This window comes from Dreissena polymorpha, chromosome 10 (genome assembly GCF_020536995.1).
Source record: "Dreissena polymorpha isolate Duluth1 chromosome 10, UMN_Dpol_1.0, whole genome shotgun sequence".
NCBI lineage: Eukaryota > Metazoa > Mollusca > Bivalvia > Myida > Dreissenidae > Dreissena > Dreissena polymorpha.
In genome coordinates, this window is record NC_068364.1 from 59,967,211 (window position 1) to 59,981,313 (window position 14,103).

General features: G+C 33.3%; 1 protein-coding gene across 1 annotated transcript in view; it reads left to right on the plus strand.

Annotated features, from left to right (window-relative positions):
• Nucleotides 1–9,998, plus strand: part of LOC127848742 (acetylcholine receptor subunit beta-like) — a 34,624-nt gene extending 24,626 nt beyond the window's left edge. Inside the window, exons 7-11 of the mRNA XM_052381353.1 lie at nucleotides 1,508–1,593; nucleotides 1,995–2,140; nucleotides 2,740–2,817; nucleotides 3,127–3,285; nucleotides 9,573–9,998. Of these exons, the coding sequence (XP_052237313.1) occupies nucleotides 1,508–1,593; nucleotides 1,995–2,140; nucleotides 2,740–2,817; nucleotides 3,127–3,285; nucleotides 9,573–9,835 (732 nt within the window). The 3' untranslated portion in view covers nucleotides 9,836–9,998. The remainder of the gene's footprint in view (nucleotides 1–1,507; nucleotides 1,594–1,994; nucleotides 2,141–2,739; nucleotides 2,818–3,126; nucleotides 3,286–9,572) is intronic.
• The last annotated feature ends 4,105 nt before the right edge of the window (nucleotides 9,999–14,103 follow it).

Consider the following 14,103-nt stretch of genomic DNA (forward strand, 5'->3'; position numbering starts at 1 on the left):
CCTTGAGCATTATCCGACCATTACGTCCATAGTTATCTTCCTTAGAAGTTGAGAAATTTTGAAATCGTTGTTCAAAGTCCAAAATTTTCATCCGATTGTTCCCAAACTTGCACAGATTTTTTTTTATCAATGAGGACCCAACCAAAACTCTATTTGAGCAATATCGGACCATAAGTCCAGAATTATGTCTCTTTGAATTTAAAAATAAAAGTGAAAAACTGCTTGGTTAGGTGATTATGTCAACATTTTTCATCAGATTCTTTCCAAACTTACAGTGTCTTCATATCAATGAGCATTTTTACCTCATTTAAAATGAGTAACATCGGGACAATAAGTCCAGAATATTTTTCTATTAAATTTGACAAAATAAACAATTTCCACTTGTTTAAAAGATTTCACAACTTTCGTCTAATTTTTTTATATCAGTATTACTCGAACCCTATTGAAAAGGAGCAATAAATCTATTATGATCATTTACTGAATTTCAAAGTATTGTGAAATGCAGATTCTTTATGCAATTAACAGATTTCATTCATTTTTTTTCAAACCTTTACAGTGTTTTCATATCAATGAGTACTCAACCCCTATCGTAAATGAGCAACGTAAGAATAAGTTCAGAATCATCTCCCCTTGAAGTTGAGAAAAATATGAAATTACGCTTACAATATGAAGCAGATTTTTTAAAACCTACACAGCTCTGTTCCATTAATGAAAACTGCACACGGATGCCAGTATAAAAAGGAAACCAATGTAAATAAAATGAACTATGAAATAGTCGGTGGTTACGACACAAAATCATAGATAATGGTTATTTTTGGGTTATAACACAACATCATAAATAATTGTTATTTGGGGGTTATAACACAAAATTATAGATAATGGTTATACCAGTATCTTTTTCTATTTTGTTTAAAATAATCGGCCAATATATTAATATTTACAGTAGAAAAAAAATCGTCCCATGTAACTTTATTGAGTGCCTTTTACACTGAAATTCCAGACGCCCTTTGATGATTTGCATCAATACTTATCTTGTAATATGTTGATATAAAATATCAAATGATAATGATTTTGATACTCAATTGTCACTATTTTTTATCATAATATATCGGAAATCAAGCATAACTACATACTGAACATATTGTTAAGACATACATGCTACAGGTGTTATGAACGTCTTCATCAAAAATAACTTAACATATTTTCTATCCCAACACTTTTGAGTCTGATGCGATCGCTTCACTGTTGTCTTCTTCTGTGTCTGACACACATTTTCGTCTTCTTATGATATTCTAAAAATGCGAATAATGTAGCATATAACACTATTTTGTCAACATTGTTAGATGCAGTTTGACTGCCAGTCCTTTGTTGTGTTAGATCTCAACTTATGTTGTTGTCAGTGTTATATTACCTTGATTATGTAACGGTTGGGTTTGACCCCGCGATTTTGTCCGGTATTGTTGATGCCATGATTTATGTCTTCTGTCAATGAGTCGTCTGCATTCAGGAGAATGGCGAGTGGGAACTAATAGGTACAAGCTCGAGCCGGGAGTCTGCGCAAAGGAGCAAAGAGGAATCATACAGCTACGACAGGTAGCTATGATTACATAGTTTCTTCAGTTTTAATGCTTTATATGTGCATTACGTAACAATTAAACTTATATACGGTCATTAGGATACGTATTGTTATTCAAAGTAAAGTGTCCTCGATTATTGTGTTAATGAGTTAATATTAATTTGACACAAAAGCATGGTGGTTCAAATGTGTTTGTACCAAAGGATTTGTTGAGTTCCAAATAAGTTCTGATTTAAAATCATCATCTTTATTTTGTTCTGTTAAATTGCTGTCTATGTCCTTGGTAAAAAGGATTACTTTTCGTTATGAAAGGACAAACGGTGTGATTATAAAGGTTTCCTCTCGTGTTATGTCTTGGAGGTGTAATCAATTATTTCTTATATTTGATAATAATTATTACATATTGCTATTTATGCAGGTTAAAGTTCACTCTGAAACTGAAGAGGCGGCCCTTGTACCACATCCTGAACACGATATTCCCCGTGATTCTCATGTCTTGTCTGATTGTGTTCGTCTTCAAGCTACCGCCAGAGTCCGGGGAGAGAGTCGGGATGTCTCTCACTGGTAGGGGAAGTTAAAGTGTTAGCATCATTCAATCATGTAACAAATTCTGTAGTTTCTCATCTTATTTTACACTACGTATGTCAACTGTCAACTTTATAGATGAATTGTATACGGTAGGGTGACTAGGTGTGATAATGAAGGAAACCCATCCAGTGCGGTGTCAGTTTTATCTGACTTTACTTAACTTTATCGTGAATAAAAAAGTTGAAATTCCATTTATCTTGAGAATATCGACTCATTGAGTTATACAATTTAATTTAATCGAATTCGTTTCTCTTTTTTAACTTGTAAATTTTACTTGCAATTCTATCAAGTTAATGTTTATTTTCATTTGTCTCATTTGGGCTTACTTAGTGCGAAGTTTGGCATGCCTTTTAACCAGTGAAAATCCCATGTGTTTGCATTCACAGCTCCAAGCCGGTGACCTCATTTTTCACCGTGTTTATGTTTAATGCTTGTATCGCGGTATGCTTTCTGTGTTACTGGCTTATGCCGCGTATCTTACACTAATTGCGGATAACATGCGATATTTTTTCAGTGTTACTGGCCTATGCCGTGTACCTTACTCTGATTGCGGATAACATGCGATATGTTTTCAGTGTTACTGGCCTACGCCGTGTACCTCACTCTGATTGCGGATAACATACCCAGGACGTCAACAAGTGCCAGTATCTTGTGTAAGAGCACGTGAGCTATCGTTTTTCCCTTTACGTTAGTGCTGGTATATGCTTGCTTGTGCCTGCATGCGTGCGTTCTTGTGAGTGAGTGTGTTTGTGTCTGTGTGTGCATGTCGATGTTTTAAACATTTAAAATGGTAAATGCACATGACTGGAGTGGTAGAATGGTAGAGTAGTAGAATGTACATAACAATGAAAATAAAGTAAAATTACACACACACAAATTCTACATCAGATCATTGAGTGAGATTATAATGAGATTAATTTATTAAATAAACGCTCGCTAACTGTTCATTCTATGTACTACAGCCTCATACCTGACGATCATTCTGATGCTGAGCACGCTGTCTGTGGTCTTCACCATTGTCGTCCTTGACATTTACTTCAACCATGCCGATGATGAAACCCCGCCCAGTTGGTTGCAGAATCTCACCCGCCATTTCCTTGTCAAGGTCACGTGTTGGAAAGGTGTGTATGATTGAACATCGTCCCCATGATCGTCAATCAAACATATTTATGTCATGTCAATGAACTCAAGTGGAGGAATTTATATATTGGTACGTTCATAAATGTGAATCATCCACGTGTTCAATACGTTAATTATTCTTTCAGTGAACTATTAATGTGGTATGGACTTGAAAAAAAACGCCTTCAAAGGCCAATCTTGCTCAATTTAATCATGTCTTCTATCAAGACAATTAAACCAAAGGTGTAAAAGTATTAATTGATTCGCCCAATTATCTTATTTATTAACACATGAATACTACATAACACTGAGCTCAAAATGTTGATAAGAGAACCGTCCACATATGAGAATACATTGATTTTGTATATCATCAGATCACCAAAATCGAAAGGAACTTATTGATAAAACACGCGCCTTGTTTAATAATTGAATACAATCCAATTACATACCAAATATATTTGCATTCACATTTAAAATAGGAAATAAATTGTGTGTATGAAAAAAAAAGAATCCTTCTAAAAAAGCTATCCAAATTTCGGAGTTCGTTCTCTGCGAGGTTTTAATTTAACCAAACACAGAAGCAATATTAATGATTTTATTTCAGATGACCGTATTGACGACGTTAACGTTTAGGATTTCTCTGAAACAAATATTAAATAAGATAAACAAATGAACGAGAATTTACACAACGATAGAACAATAAACATACAATGTACAGCAGGTACGGCGAGTCAAAATACAATAAACACATTATTTATAAGGACTGCGAACAATACCAAATAATACATACATATCATAATAATATGTTATTTAATAGTAACTAAAGAAAAGGGATAGTATACCTGAGTAAATATATAATTTTCCTCCAACAAATAGAAATACGACCACCTATGACAGTCGAAATTTATGTGCACGTGCATCACGAGTAAGGATAAGATAACGCTAATGTTAGTAAATCATGCATAAGGTTAAATTGTCAGGTTGCTTCCCTTTGACAAGTGAAATGTATTCAAATTAATATTAAATCCTAAGATTAAAATAACTAAATAGTATGCATGTTATGTGAATAATGTGTACCCTACGACATACTCCCGCTGCTTCTCAAATATCGTCCGCGACATTTATTTTTAAACAACACTACATTTATAAGACATTTATAAAACATACGAACTACTCCCGCTGATGAGTATTTAATGCAGTGCGATATTTTTGTTGCCGCGATGAATCGAAATACGGTTATATGAGCAACAAAGATACAGAGCACAACAACAACAACAACATCACATGACACACAAAAAATGGCAATATACATAGATAATCGTTACAAATTCAACGCAACTACGTATCTAAATTAGTAATAATACATTTTAGTAATAATACATATTATTACTGCACAATTAATAACAGTACTGCTGAATTAAATACATTCTACGCAGTTTAACCTACGTGTAAACCGTATTATGTTGAAAATCAACAAGTTTTGACAGTCGACGTCTCACAGCAAAATAACTCGCTGTATCACTTTCTCGCAGATTCATACGGAAATAAACTCCATTTGAAAACATCGTGCATAAAAAAAATGATATTAGCAATTTAAATATCTTAAAACATTTCGTATTAGTCTCACGCATAAGCAAGATTAATACAATGGGTTATATTTATGTACCTATATACACTAAACATATACTTTCAGTGTTAAACAATAAAAGGTTACAAAATGAATACAACTTATATGCGTTTGCAAAAATCGATTTTGTGTTTGAAATGCAATTTTATGTTTAACGCATTGTACAATACACTATGACAATAACGTATTGTACAATATAGGGATAATACACGTTTTAGAGGGCATGATCATCTGCGGGCGCTCTCAAAATCCGTTCCTGCCCGAGTGCGTATGATGATCATGTCCGAGAAAATGTGTATTTTCGCTATTATTACATAAACAAATCACACATACCAAAATAAATTAAAATAACATTGAAAACAATGTTTTGTTCATTTCGATAACGACAAAATAATTCGATTATTTCAATACAGTTCAAGGTTGTGTTTTACATATGCCTCACTCGGTCATCATCCGAAATGACGAGGCTTTACCTTCGGATAGGCAGTTTACGATTTAAAATGTGTTTAAACAGTGGATTAATGCAAAGTTGAAATGCAGCCGCGCAAATTAAGAAATGAGGAATTATTTTGGAATTTACAGCAGGATCGTTGAAGGTACATAATCACTTAAATTTACAGCATAGTCTTTTGAAAGTGTTGAGTAAATAACTTTAACTTCATTGACGTTGCCAATACAATAAAGCTGTTGTCAAGAGAGTGCAGATGGTGTAAGTTGAAAAGTGGATTGAAATAGGCATTGCCATTATCCCTGCATGCATGAGGAAACGGGTGCTTATTCAGTTCCCCATTTATGCTTGGAAAGTCGTCGAAGGCTGGAGAAGGGAAGTAACTGCGTGTGGACCAGATTATGGATATGAAACACACATAACAGGGCTTGAACGGCACGTGAATCGCCTTGTTAATGCACGATTTCTTCCGTCCAAGCCCTCATTTTGCCAAGTTTCTGCATCCCACCAGAGGGCATTATAGATAGAGTTAATGAAATAATACTATTTACAACATGTATTCTCCAGAAAGCTGCCACTTCGGGGGTTTACGATCTCGGGTTGGTCGCTCATGTATTTGCTTGGGCGGCTCGTCATTTTTACGAAGGGCCGGGATAATATATTTTGGGTATTTTTCCTGTGGTTTGTTTTTGTATGGTACGGGAAGTAATAGATTGCGGTGCAGGATTCTTGTTTTCCTAGCGTGGGGGCAATCTTTCTTTACCTCAAACACAGGGATGTCGGCGTTTGGTTGTCCGACTACAATGTACGGAGTTTCCTTCAACTTGTCGGCTAATTTGTGTGTGCCACGCAAAGATACATTGCGGACCAGCACCAAGTCACCGACGCTTAATGAAGTGGCCTTAGCACGAGCATCGTAACGCCTCTTGTCACCGGAATTTGCATTTTTCGCAAATTCTTCAGCCTTTTTGTATGCAGAGGATAATCGTTCCTTGAGTTTCCGGACATATTCGTGTTTAGACACGTTCTCGTCGGTCTCCGAGGACATCCCTAATAGTGCGTCTATGGCTAGTTTGGGGTTTAACCCATCATCAGGTAGAATGGGGCATATCCGGTGGTTTTGTGAATTGTGACATTGTACGCATGCACTAACGTTGCAATGTGCGATTTCCAACTCAATTTAACCTTATGCGTGATTTACTAACATTAGCGTTATCTTATTCTTGCTCGTGATGCACGTGCAAATAAATTTCAACTGTTATAGATGGTCGTATTTCTATTTGTTGGAGGAAAATTATTATATTTACTCAGGAATACTATCCCTTTTCTTTAGTTACTATTAAATAACATATTATTATGATATGTATGTATTATTTGGTAGTGTTCGCAGTCCTTATTAATAATGCGTTTATTGTATTTTGACTCGCCGTACCTACTTTACATTGTATGTTTATTGTTCTATCATGTTATGATGCTTATATGGAAATACAATTATCTATAACTCAAACGTGTTATGATAACCTTTGGCGTAAAAACTGTATTACTGGTAGAAATTCTGTTTTGTTACTTTTGTTATTATTTTTTTTAAAGGACGAGGGTCAGGTAAGTCACGTTATTGCGATGTACGCATTGTTGCATAGCATGCTAACCCACGCATAACGCATCCTAACGACTACTTTGCTTGCTGTTACGATGAAAGTCTTATCTCATATACTGAGATTTCAGTCATTAACATATACATATGGTTTTCATTTGCAGAAAATAGCAAAGCCCTTTTTTCGGAGGGGTGATTTACAGAAAAGTCTGTCGGATGATGTGTCTGGACTTTCTTTATTTCTTAATGTTGGTGCAAGTAGCAAATACATGAAGCTAAATAATGAGCTGTTATTCATATGGATTATTATCACACAAACAAAATATATGGGCCGTGCTCTGATAAAAGGGGGTTTAATGCATGTGCGTAAAGTGTCATCCCAGATTAGCATAAGAAGTCCGCACAGGCTTATCAGGGACGATACTTTCCGCTTTAATGATATTTTGTGTTTCAAGAAAGTCTCTTCTTAGTAAAAATCCAGTTAAGGAGGAAAGTGTCGTCCCTGATAAGCCTGTGCGGACTGCACAGGCTAATCTGGGACAAAACTTTTCGCACATGCATTACACCCGCTTTTCACAGAGCACGGACAATATATATTATCCTCTGCTAAGATAAATTAATTATTATTTTTTGTTTTCGTTTATATGTAATATTTTACACGAATAGTTGGTGGCTCAATGAGAAAACATTGAAAGCGAATATTTTGGTCCATTTCTTGTACAAAATAATAATTATTATGCCGTATGTAATACAATTATGTAGTGATTGCATATACGTCTTGACTATGTAATCTGGTTTTTTACACCCTGCATTTTGATTTCTTCTTGAAACGCATTGCGATAATCTCGGGATGCACTATATGATGCTAATTTCTCAGGTCTTGTACACGTGAAATAGTATTGTTGATAAGTGTATTTACCAAACTTCATCGTGCCTCAAGAAGATGTATTTAGACGCTCCGGTGCATATTAAACCAATGAGAGATTAAATTGCCAAAAAAACAACTGAATATCATTACATATTACTCCTAAATGCTTATACGTATATATATATATATATATATATATATATATATATATATATATATATATATATATATATATATATATATTAAGTGTATCACGCCAGTGTTGTTTCATGTTGCTGTGAAGTTTTTACTTTTAGACTTTTTCATATCCAATAAAACATTTCACACTATATACTTTTAGGTATGTTCACGTGATTATGTCTAGTTGCATAGATTACATTAATTATATTATTGTTAACTTTTTTTGTTTGCGAAATGCTTGAGTATTCTTTTTTAAGATTTTAACAAAAAGTTATTTTTTACAAATGTTAATGTTGATTAACTCCCAAACAATCACAAGTTATCGAATACATATTATGTACAATACAAAAATACCAAAGCTTAATATTTTGCCATGTTCGTATTTTTTTTTGCTTTTTGATCGGTAAGTTGTCGTTTAGAAACAATAATTGCAAAGTGCCATGTGATTAATATATAAATATATTGTTCTTTGAATGATATTTAGTTCATGCGGTTTTCAATAAACTGTGTGTTCTATACGTACAAATACGTTAACCGTAATTAAAATGGGTTTACAACCGATTTACCACCATGCATATGAAAACACGTGTCTTCAATTTGAAATGTTTGCTACATTTTGTATTTGTTTTGTCTGTTTTTATTCCTCAGTATGTGCTTTTGAAGGAAAACATTACATGAGTACTTGATAAAAACCGTTAAAGGTTGTTTTTATATCATTTAAATAAGTTTGAATACAACGAAGTCGTATAATCGTTTCAACTAAAATTAAATGCGACGAGAAAACAGCGGCTCTTTATTACCCAGACGAACGCACTATGCATTTTACACATCTCATAGTGGCTTTTAACAGAGGATATCTGAACTTTGTCCTGATCTGAAATGTGTACTACATGACGATGGGTTCTGAAATCTTGCAACAAGGGAATTAGCTAAAAAATATCATAACTTCGTTGTATCGTTAACTTGTAACGTTTGATCTGATTCATATTAAACCATCATATTATTAAATTGCAATTCAATATACTTTATTTGAACTAATTAAGTTGCATTTCGTTTAAATAGCCATGTTATGATTTTCGTGTTAAATTGCAAATAGCATGTGTCGGTTGTGAAAAGTTGGGTAAATTCTGAGGTAAGGCAGAATTTTCAACAGAATAATTCCCAATGCTTTTTATCCAAGTCATCAAAGCAGTCAGCCCAGCTTTAAACAATTGTGGTTTAATGTTGTGATGTTTATACTGTAGGTTTATTGTTTTATTGTTTATATTGCCCCGTATTTCACCGGAGATATGTCAATTGCTTTGAATAAAAGACTGGACACAAGCCTCATATACCGCGGTCGTTCAAGAAACATCCCACTAATAGCGAACGTGGGTTTTGACGATGACATCCCGTTAAAAATATTCCAAACCTGTATCAATTAATTAATTAATTTAATTATTAATTAATTAATTAATTAATTAATTAATTAATTTATTTATTTATTTATTTATTTATTTATTTATATTTCGATAACAATTCGTTCTCCGAGGTTTGAGTACATGTTTTAGTATTATTTTACACGTATTACAGGAGCGACATGTTGTAGTAAACCGAAGGTAAGCCCAAGAGGGGACGGCGAGATCTTGACCTTGAACGAGATCACGGAAAAGTCCGAGACCAAGGACAAGTGGGCCTTGGAAGACGAGAGGTCAAAGGTCGCGGAGGGGGTTGGTATAAAGTTCTTCTCGTGGAAGGAAGTTGCCTTAATCCTGGACAGATTCTTCATGCACACCTTCATCTTCCTGGTGGCGTCCTCAACTGTGATCTGCATGATCATATTGTCATCGGCCTAAGAGATTTTGCGATTTGTCAATGGAATATTTGACAAAGATGCAGACACTGTTGAGCTTTTTAATCTATTTTTGTTAATTCACTGTTTTATTTCCATCGTTCACATTATATATTTTGCATATAACATATTTTGTTAAAGATACATAAAAAGATTTATTTGTTTCACGACAGTGTTTTGTATCACATGGAATTGAAATAGCATACAATATAAAACAAATAAACCATCTTAACAAAAATTTACTTTCAAGAAAGTTATGCCATTGTTTTAATGGTTTCATTTTAATGTTTGAAGATAAATTAAATATGTTGTTTATTTTAAATTTAATATAAAACCTCCGTGCTTATTTGTTAAATTAAAAAAACATATCAGTTAGACAAAATCGTTACTTAAATGTGTTTAAATACATGCAGCAATAGTACCACTATTAACTGCCAATTAACTCGTTATACTGAATGTGTTGAGATGTCATAAATTAATAAAGTAGGACTTAAATTATGACATCTCAACACATTCAGTATAACGAGTTTATTAGCAGTTAATAGTGGTACTATTGCTGCATGTATTCAAACACCTGTACTTATTGTTTTTAAACATGGAACAGTATCTTCGTAGATTTGTATTTTCAGCGATGATATATGTAACGGCATTCTAAATTCTAAAATTTATTACAGCTGCAGTTATTCTTGTTCGACATATTAAAAAAGCATTTTGTTAATATGTTTATGTTTACAATTACCGAACAAATGACAGCATGATATCACACATTCTGAAACAATTTGACAATTTTTTATATTGTATTTACAAATGGGTATAATATAAAAAATATTGTATTGATTCTAACAAAATGGTTTTTGTTTTGTGTAAGTCAGTACTTAAAAAAACTTATGCATTAGAACTATTTTTTCTACACTCTGTCCATATTTCAACGACGGACACCAATGCGCGCTTATAAATGGCATTAGTTTACCATAAAACAATATGACGTCTATTTAAGTCGTAAAAAATTAGCGAGTGACGACCGGTTTAATTATATAAATCAAAGATACAATTTGAATCAATATCGATCGAAAGCAATAAAATAATACAATTAGATAACGTTTTCTGTTTATGTAAATATAAATATTTATCATAATATAAGTGTTTTCATTACACAACGTTGAATATAAAAGATAAGATTTGAAAGGGCGTTTTTAGGCACGTTCATTTCTATGTTCAATGATCCGAAATTCTTGATTGTTTCCTTAGTCTATTTTAAACAAGCGGCATGTCGTGTTATAATTTATATAAATATGGTGTACTTATGTGCAGCAGTATGTAATGTGAGTAACAAATAATAATTATTAGACAATGACACATGGAAGAAATGGGCCGGAGGTCTATAATCGGCCCGCTGCCGACATAACGGCCCGAGGGCCATTATGCGGCTAGGGTCGATTATAGACGTCCGGCCCAGCGTTGCCATGTGTTATCGTTTATACTACATATCATACTATTTTGTCCTTCACTGAACTGTATTACAGAACTAGGTTTTCTTACTTTTATTTTCATTCAATTGATTACTGAAATAATGACGTATCTCATGTGACGTAATTTCTGTGACGAAACACACGAGGTTTAGCTAGACTCTGGATTTTAGGGATGTCAATTCGGACGTGTAGATTTATTTAACAGTTAAATATTTTAAGGCATCGGACGAACCAAAAACGTTATTTCTGAGTGTGTGTTGTCATGCATAATTGGAAGCTTCGGTAGGCATACAATTATTGTCATCGCTCCGACAAGTCATTCGAATTCGTAAATCGTGATTTTTGTGTGACAGCGGTTAGCATTCGATACAATGATTTAAAGCATGATTTCAAATAAATATAGATACACGGATGGAATAGCAGAAAACAGAATAGCACGCCGTTGATATTTTATTATTATAAGGATCGGAATAAAATTGTCATCGAGGTAAGTGTGTGGTTTACTTACAAAATTTGCTGTTTTATGAATCCTGTTAAAGCTCATATGAAGGCATCAATCTAATGTACAGAAGGGTTCAGTCGATATGTATATTATCCGAATCGGGTGCTACCTGTCATTGTAACTATGTTTGATTCTTTCGTTAATTGTTGATCGCCATCGTCTAAGACTGAATACGGACGCCATTTTGTTCATTTGATCCGATTTTTTAAGATATAAAAAATCGGGCCAATACAATTTATATTCGCCCCCTATATCAGGGTGCAGGATCACCTGACTTTGTGGGGTTCCCCTTTTTAACTTTAATGGATGTATACACGACGGTAAGTGGTGCTTTATTTCAAATAACCTTTAAACATTATTTTTCTTAAGAATTTCAACTAGTGCGTAAAACGCATATTTTTATGCTGCTTATCGCAATATGAAATATAGTGAAATTACTTTATTTAATAAGCCGGTGTTCGTGTTCGAAAATTCGGTATCTACTGCATTCATTGTACACGTTTATGCTTCACGCAACTTGAAATTTTGTCAACGATTTCAGACGTGTTCAAGGATTAATTCTTATACCTAAAGATATCGGCACAAACTGCAAGACAAACTGTCTTTTATGCACTAAAGATTTTTGCAAATGTATTTAAACAACTTGAGATATTTGCAAACATAAAGTTCTTAACTCTAAGTTTACATTCTGTCCAGCCCGTGTATAAAACCCGGGAAACCCCGTTGATTCTGCAACTTGATATACGAATAATGATATACGATATAATAATGTATTAATTAAATGATATATTGAGCATATAAGGAATCTCATTCTTATAAGTATGAATATCTATCACCAAGAACTAATTTGTGTTGAAGTCCGGTAGCTTTTCAGCGAATTTCGTTTAAAAATAAATACGTCATCGGGTGTCAACACAAGCGCGGGAACGTATGAATTAACCACCCAATATATTTTACTCTAACTGACTAACACCGGCTTATAAAATAAAGTTAATCCGCAAAATTTCATAAAGCAGCATAAAAGTATGCATTTTACGCACTAGTTGAAATTCTTAAGAAAAATAAACAAACTAATAAGCTTTGTTTAAATGTAAGCTTTGTTAGCTAACAAAGCGTGTTGTTTAATATTTCTTAAAGACACATTTAGGCGACAACGTGAGAGAACTACACATAAAAGCATGTAGTTTTGGTAGTTGTATAAGCAAATTCCGTTTGATTTGCAAGCCAAAGTTTTAAAACGAACTCAGACTAAAAAAATGTTAATTAAAAAAAAATAAGTTCCTTTAAAAAATTGAGGAAATCTCATTAAATTTAGTTTATATAGAATACACAAAAATGTATATTAGGAAATAACGGCCACCGGAAAAACTTTGCGAAACCGAAATTTCGCAAACTTAAGTACCCTTTTTCTTGAAGGTTTGCTTATTTGTGATAAAGTATAAGATAAAAGTCTAACTTGTGATTAATAATTGGTTATTTTTGCTTGTTTAATGCGTTTTCTTCACTATGAACTTTATTTGCAAAGTTGGGGTTCCCATGGGATTTTTGTATTATCCCATGGGATTTTTCATTACCCCATGGGAATTACGGTTTCTCCCATGGGATTTTGCTCCAGCTTTTTTTATGGGAGAAAAAATCCCATGGGATTTTCAAAAACATAAAACACGTTCGTTTGTGCTTAGTTATCAATTTTAAGCATTGTTAAAGCATTTGTGCTTATTTTCGTTCAATTTACTTTGATAGAAAAAAAATCCCATTTTTTTATGGGAAAAAAAAATCCCATGGGATTTTTTTTCTGATTTTTAGAGATTTATTAATGTAACCTTCAGAAACACTACCTTTTAACAAATGATGAGCATTTCTCGCGATTTCAACGCGTTAAATCGTGTTTAAAAAAAATAAAAAAATCCCATGGGATATTTTTCCCATGGGATTTTTTTGGCCCATGGGATTTTTCCCATGGGATTTTTTTTTCCAATGGGATTTTTTTAAGGTATAAGTTTCTAAAAGCTATATAATAATAATAATAATAATAATAATAATAATAATAATAATAATAATAATAATCGTGCTCAATATGATGAATTTGTACTTTTAAGCGACTACCATTTTTATTCGAGCCGATCGTCGAGTCCGAATGGTGAGTATAAGAGCAACTTACCAGTACAAATAAATCTCACATGTGTAGAGAACGCTATCGTACTATAAAATAATCTTGATAAAAAGTCATATCATTTCTCGACAGAAAATGAAAACAGTATCCATATTGATGTCAGCAATGTCCCCTGCTATGATAAATAT